We start from the raw sequence: 6,422 nt of genomic DNA, 5'->3' as shown, positions 1-6,422 counted from the left end.
AAATGTTACTTGTATTTTGTACTAAAAAAATTTATGGGTACTAGGTTCAGACAGATTCGAGTGCCGAGAGTGATTTTTTCGTGGATCAAATCGTTGTATTAGGCCTATTGAACCGCTGACCCGTTTAAACAAGTCCAATTCGGAATTTTGCTTACGGTTCTTTGTCTACTGATCAAAGCATTTTGGTACATGTTTCTAACTTTTTATTGTGACATTTTTTTTAGCTTGTTTCTAAACTTTGGGTCGAAATTGAATTTTAATTTTATTATTTGCATATTGACCCCTGCTCAACTTGAGCTCTGGATATCAAATTGACGCATGCGAGTAGGTGTTGTAAAACTAAAAATCAGAGCCACAAATTTTGTGTTGGAATAAAAACCTAATTTGAACTTTACTAGGCCTGAATTGCAGATTTCGTTATATGGGCTTTTGTACTAATTTTAAGTAGTAGACCATTTGTTTTAGAAAATTTTACCCTGTACCCCCATTTTTATACCTGTACCCCCATAATTTTTTGAAAATGCCAAGTATACCCTTAATGTTTTTTTTTAATTTTTTTTACTGTTTCATTTTTTTCAGAATCAGAAAAAAGATTTTCAGTACACATTTGATTTCCGGTACAGAAGGAAAACTTTAAAAAAGATTTCTGGTACAGAAGTGAAAAATTATACTACCGGAAAACTCCATTGAAAAAATTTCCGGTACAGAAGTGTTTCCGGAAAACTTTCTAAGAAAGATTTCCGGTACGCACCGTTTTTAGAAATAATAATATGCCATAAATATTTTATATACCATAAATAATTAATAATTAATACATCATAAATACACTATAAATAATTAATACACTGTAATAATTAATAATTAATACGTCATAATTAATAATTAATATACCATAAATCGTTGGTTGTCGAAAATGTTAAGTCTCAAGTTTCTCGGAACAAGTTTCTCTGAACAAGTGTTCCGAAAAGTTTAAAAAAGTTTTTCGAAAAAGTGTTTTGTACCGGAGAACTTAGAAAAATGTTTTTCGATAGAGTGTTATGTACCGGAAAACTTAAAAAATTGTTTTCCGGAAGAGTGTTCTGTACCGGAAAACTTAAAAAAATGTTTTCCGGAAGATGCTTCTGTACCGGAGAACTTAAATCAAGTTTTTCGGAGTGTATGTTGTGTACCGGAAAACTTGTATTCAAGTTTTCCGGAAGTTTAGGAAAAAAAAAAAAAAAAACCTTCCGTAAAACTTGAAATGGTAAATTTCTTGAAATTTTAGCATTTAAACAAGGACAAAAATGTCATTTTATTCATGATTTGGGGGTATAGGTATAATTAAGGGGGTATGGGGTAAAATTTTCTTTGTTTTATAAGCCCAAAAATCGAGTACAATATATTCGGTGTTTTCTTCTATTTGAGACATATTGTATTTTCGGATTCAGAAAAGAGATAAAAAAAATTATTTTAATTTCATGGAAAACTAATTTTAGAAGATTAATCCACGAGTTCAGAGTTTCATCAACACCTTGAGATTCAGGTTACACTGTCAATTTCGTTTCATGATTTTATTTATGTTTATTTGATTATATTGATATTCTAATTGCTTAAATTGAATCTCAATAGGATCGATCAAATTTGTTGAACAAAAAATCGGTTTCTAATTTATTAAATTACAGTTCGCGACGCTTGATCGTTGAACATAATATATTGATGATTGTGATGCTTAATTCAGTCAAAGAAATCGAATTCACATAGAGCTGATTACGCTTGTTTGATCAATTATATAGTCAAATAGGAATTGAATCACAAATTAGAAATTAAACTCGTTGATAGAATCTGTGATAGATCTGAAACTTGAATCAATGGATTAACCTTTTTGCTAATTTGTTCAAACAAAAATCTAAAAAACCCTATTTCTAATTTCAACTTTTAATTTGACTAATATTATCATATCAAAAGTCTTTGTGAAACTATTTGAGTTATTATCCTTATCTATATTTTATCACTTGCATTTGACATGTGCGCGACATCGAATCATCCACTCCTAAATAACACTTTATTTCATCTTATTTATCTCTTTCTCTACCAAAAAGAAAATATTGTCTAAAGTTATCAAAGATAGAAAATCCTATCAATAGTTAATGAAGAGTCACAAAATGTAACTAAAGTTAGTTGGTTAGCTAGTTTTTCTCTTGTTAGAGATAGTTAATACTCTAATTGTTTTTTGTTTTGTAGATAATCTTCAATATGTAATTTTGTTGGTTAATCGATGAAATTGAGAATTCATCATCTCTTTTGCATCTGATGATTCCTAATTCTAGTGAGATGGTATATGTTCTACTTCTGCACCACGTTCATCTTTTTTATTTTTGTACATATCATTGACAAAATATAAATTATGTGAAATTTAGAAACCAATTTTCAAAATTACAAGGATTAAAGTAACAAAGAAATAGAAAGCATAATTTTTAAGAAATAAAAAAAAATATGGATAAGATAGAAATGAAATAACACAACACTCAAGAATCTATGGAGAAAAGAATTATATGCTTTAAATTGAATAAGTGCCACAAAGAAATGTGATTTCTTGATATGATCAAAATGATGGTCCAATCAGGAACCAAAAAGAAGCAAAGCTCTCACAACACACAAAATTTATCTCCATTTTAAAGCAACTTTTTCTCTAGAGAGGAAAGACTTGTTTGTGCCAACTACAAGTAAAGAAAATACCACAATAAACTAACATCAATTCTTAGTGGTTGCACTTATTGCATTGTCAAGTGACTGCACTAATTACCTTGTCTATAATTAATGATAATACGATTACAATAGTAACGCAAGAAACACAAGGATCATATTCAACAAATAAAATCAAGAGTTACTTCTTCCACACAAATAAAATACTTATACACTCTCTTTTGTACTCCACTTGGACACTACTAATTCTAGATATTCTCTAAGCTTTTCAACAAATAAAAAATAACATTAATAAGACATCTAAAGCTCTAGATAAAGCCAAAATAAGACATAAACATTATCACCTATGAAAATAACATTTTCAACCAAAATTAATTTATTTTTATTTTATTTTTAATTTCATTAATTGAATCCATTCGGAGAACATCTTAGGATCTCGACAAATGGTCCATCATGAATCGATGCTTAATAATTATATGAAATTCTAACGACAATCAACCACATTTCTTGAAAATATAAGTTAACGATTCTCTCTGTCTTAAAAATTAAGATAATGACATTTTTTATATCGATTCAACATATTGAATTTTAAAAAATATATTTATTTTTTCATATTAGTCGTAAAGACAATAACTTACAATAAGTTAAAAGGACAACACAAAAATATATCTCCCCATAAAAAAAAGTCCATTAGAAATTTAAGACCACTTAACATTAGATTGCCCAAAGTCTTGGAATTTCAAATAAAAGTATCTATTGCATCTCATCTTGATATGTGCTTTGCAAATTAAAACTATGCAAACATCACTTATTCCCAAAATTTCTAATTTGTAATTAATTGAATTTTAACCATACATATTTGAAGTTTAATAATCCACTAAAACAAAGATTAAGAAAAAGTTAACTATCCAAAGCTAACAAATTAATCAATTACTAGTTGGTATTATTGAAAATCATAATCATTTCTTGAGATGATCCATTATGATCATCATCTTTGACAAGTGTTCCTCCTTCCCATATCATTCTATCTGTTATTTCTTTTACTTTTAGAATTATATCTTTGAAATCTCTAATAATAACAGTTCCTTCACGACGAAGAATTCGATGCATCTCAAGAATAATATCAGTAATGTCACACCTGCAAGAAACATTCATATTGTTAATATTATCAACATTAGCTAAATATATTAATTTCCTAAGCCTTTGAACTTTATAAAGATTTTGTAATGCTTTCAAGTTTTAGTCCATTAGAAGTATGAAAACATTAGACAATAGTCATGGTCATGGTCAAGAGATAAATATATTGATGAGGATGAAAATGAATCATATCTCTAGATGTCATAATAAGATAAATTAAAGTACTCAAAAGGAAAATACAAGATACTTTTTATTTGAATTATGATGTTTTTTTATTTTTCCTTTATTATTATTTTGAAGTGTTTTGGAGTGTATAAAATATGTTTGAACCCATCAAATATCACATTATTAAATTTATATTTTAGATTATTGGTAATGAAAATGGTGGAAAGTAAAGGATTCAGCCGTATGATTGAGGAAAACAAAGATAAGAAGGAAGAAAAAAAAACAGAACACACAAAGCATATATTAGAAAATATTATGATTGTAAATAAACAAAATTGCTAATGTTCTACACACACAAAACTCTAAAATAGATTAGTAATTTCTTTATGTAAAAATCATTGTATTAATAATTAAATAAAGGGACCTTAGTTTTTTATATGTCAAAAGTCTTTCCAACTTATATAGTAGTATAATATAAATCAAATATCAACAAAAGTGCCATTGTCATTTGTGAATGGCAATTTCTTGAGTGTTACAAGATCACAACAATTACTATAATGCACTATTAGATTATATACAGAAATGTTTTTTTTTTTTAAAAAGAAAAATTGATATCAAATACCGTATTTCAAACAATTTATATAATTTTTGATTTTATACTAATTTTTTTCTTTGAATCTAAATACATTGAAAATAAGTGTATTTTATATAATATCGAATATATGATATTGAAATTTTGTATTCAAATATCAATGGATCTATTAATGTCAAAAAAGAAAAGCACAATTTCCAACAGCAACAAACATGTATTTTGATATAAATCTTGAAGTCAACCATATAGAATAAGAAAATAACTACAGTATTTTATAACCAAGTTTGAAGTTAAACAAAAACTCACTGCAAAATAATAAGTGTGGCACATGTAAGGTGATGATCTGTAATTAAATAGATAAAATTTACATTCAAAATGCTAAATAATTTGTTTACAACAGAGATCTTTTATGCCATCATACACATGTTATGTAAGGTCAGAATCTTAGTACATGTTTATGATTTTTTTTTTTAAATTTTTATTATTTTAAATTTGCTAAAATGACGTGAGACATTTAAACCATTCATTGAAGAGAAGATGAAAAACAAGATAGAGATTATACATTTTTTAAAAATAATGAAATGAAAATAAGTTTATAACATTTTACTCGCACATGTAAGGTGATGATCTGTAATTAAATAGATAAAATTTACATTCAAAATGCTAAATAATTTGTTTACAACAGAGATCTTTTATGCCATCATACACATGTTATGTAAGGTCAGAATCTTAGTACATGTTTATGATTTATTTTTTTAAATTTTTATTATTTTAAATTTGCTAAAATGATGTGAGACATTTAAACCATTCATTGAAGAGAAGATGAAAAACAAGATAGAGATTATACATTTTTTAAAAATAATGAAATGAAAATAAGTTTATAACATTTTACTCTTTTAAAAAAATGCAAACAAGTGTTATTAGTAACTAATCAACAAAGGTTTTAGAAACCGAAAAATAAAAAATATATTTTTATAAAGTAAATAAATTCTTAAAAAATAGCTTAAAATAAAAATGAAAAAATTGATATAATTTAACTTAATTTAAATGACTTGTTTAAAACATTAAATTAATTAAAAAAAAATCTTCGTGCAATTTTATCAAATTAAAACGATAAGAGTAAGTAATTATTATGGTCTCTAATGTATGAGACACTTTCAATTTAATTCTTGAATGTATCAAATTTGCAAATACATCCACTAATATGTCTTTTGTTAGTTATTTTGGTCTTCAAATATATTTTTATGTAATCAATTTAATCTTCAAATGAATTTTCTGTGAGTCAAATTAGTCCAACAAATTTCTAACAAAAGAGCCACTAGAGTTGTATTTGTAATTTGCAATTAAGATACATTTATGAACTATAAAGATAACGTCTCACACATTCAAATACTAAAATGATTGATCTTTCAAAATAAAAAAAAAATAAAAATGAAAAGCTGTGATAAATAATATACCAATCCATGTAAGTTCCAATAAGTCCTCTTTCATAGATAATACCAAGATTGTTGCTTTTTGCATCAAAGGGAACAACATTCATAACCCAAACTTGATATTTCCTCATTGCAGCTGCAAATCTACCAAATCCAGCATTCATATCCATAACATTTCTATATCCACCATAAGATAGTGATTTGAGCATGACACTATAATAAGATACTCTCTTTTTCCATATCTTATTATCTTCATTATATACTTTAAGTGTGAAACCATTATCATTCTCATTTTTTATTCTTGGTGGTAAAGCATTTAATCTCATAGGCCATTTCTCAAGAACACCACTAGATGTTTTGTTGATATCTTTCACTTTTTGAAGAGGAAAAATGCATGGTGTCATTTTGGTATA

General features: G+C 26.4%; 1 protein-coding gene across 1 annotated transcript; it reads right to left on the bottom strand.

Moving 5' to 3' along the window:
• Positions 1-3,350: 3,350 nt before the first annotated feature.
• Positions 3,351-6,415, bottom strand: LOC101499373 (probable methyltransferase PMT19). The gene is made up of 2 exons (XM_004517038.3): positions 6,034-6,415; positions 3,351-3,820 (listed from the first exon to the last, which is right to left on the bottom strand). The coding sequence occupies exons 1-2, from the start codon at positions 6,411-6,413 to the stop codon at positions 3,616-3,618; spliced, it is 585 nt and encodes a 194-aa protein (XP_004517095.1). The 5' UTR covers positions 6,414-6,415; the 3' UTR covers positions 3,351-3,615.
• Positions 6,416-6,422: the final 7 nt, after the last annotated feature.

The sequence above is a fragment of the Cicer arietinum genome, unplaced genomic scaffold (genome assembly GCF_000331145.2).
Source record: "Cicer arietinum cultivar CDC Frontier isolate Library 1 unplaced genomic scaffold, Cicar.CDCFrontier_v2.0 Ca_scaffold_4287_v2.0, whole genome shotgun sequence".
NCBI classification, from domain to species: domain Eukaryota; kingdom Viridiplantae; phylum Streptophyta; class Magnoliopsida; order Fabales; family Fabaceae; genus Cicer; species Cicer arietinum.
This window is presented reverse-complemented; position numbering and strand designations above follow the sequence as displayed.

Coding starts and splice junctions, on each gene's coding strand:
- LOC101499373 (XM_004517038.3), bottom strand. CDS start 6,413: ATGACACCATGCATTTTTCCTCTTCAAAAAGTGAAAGATATCAACAAA. Junction 3,821..6,033: donor ATTGGAACTTACATGGATTG/GTATATTATTTA, acceptor TGTTTCTTGCAG/GTGTGACATTACTGATATTA.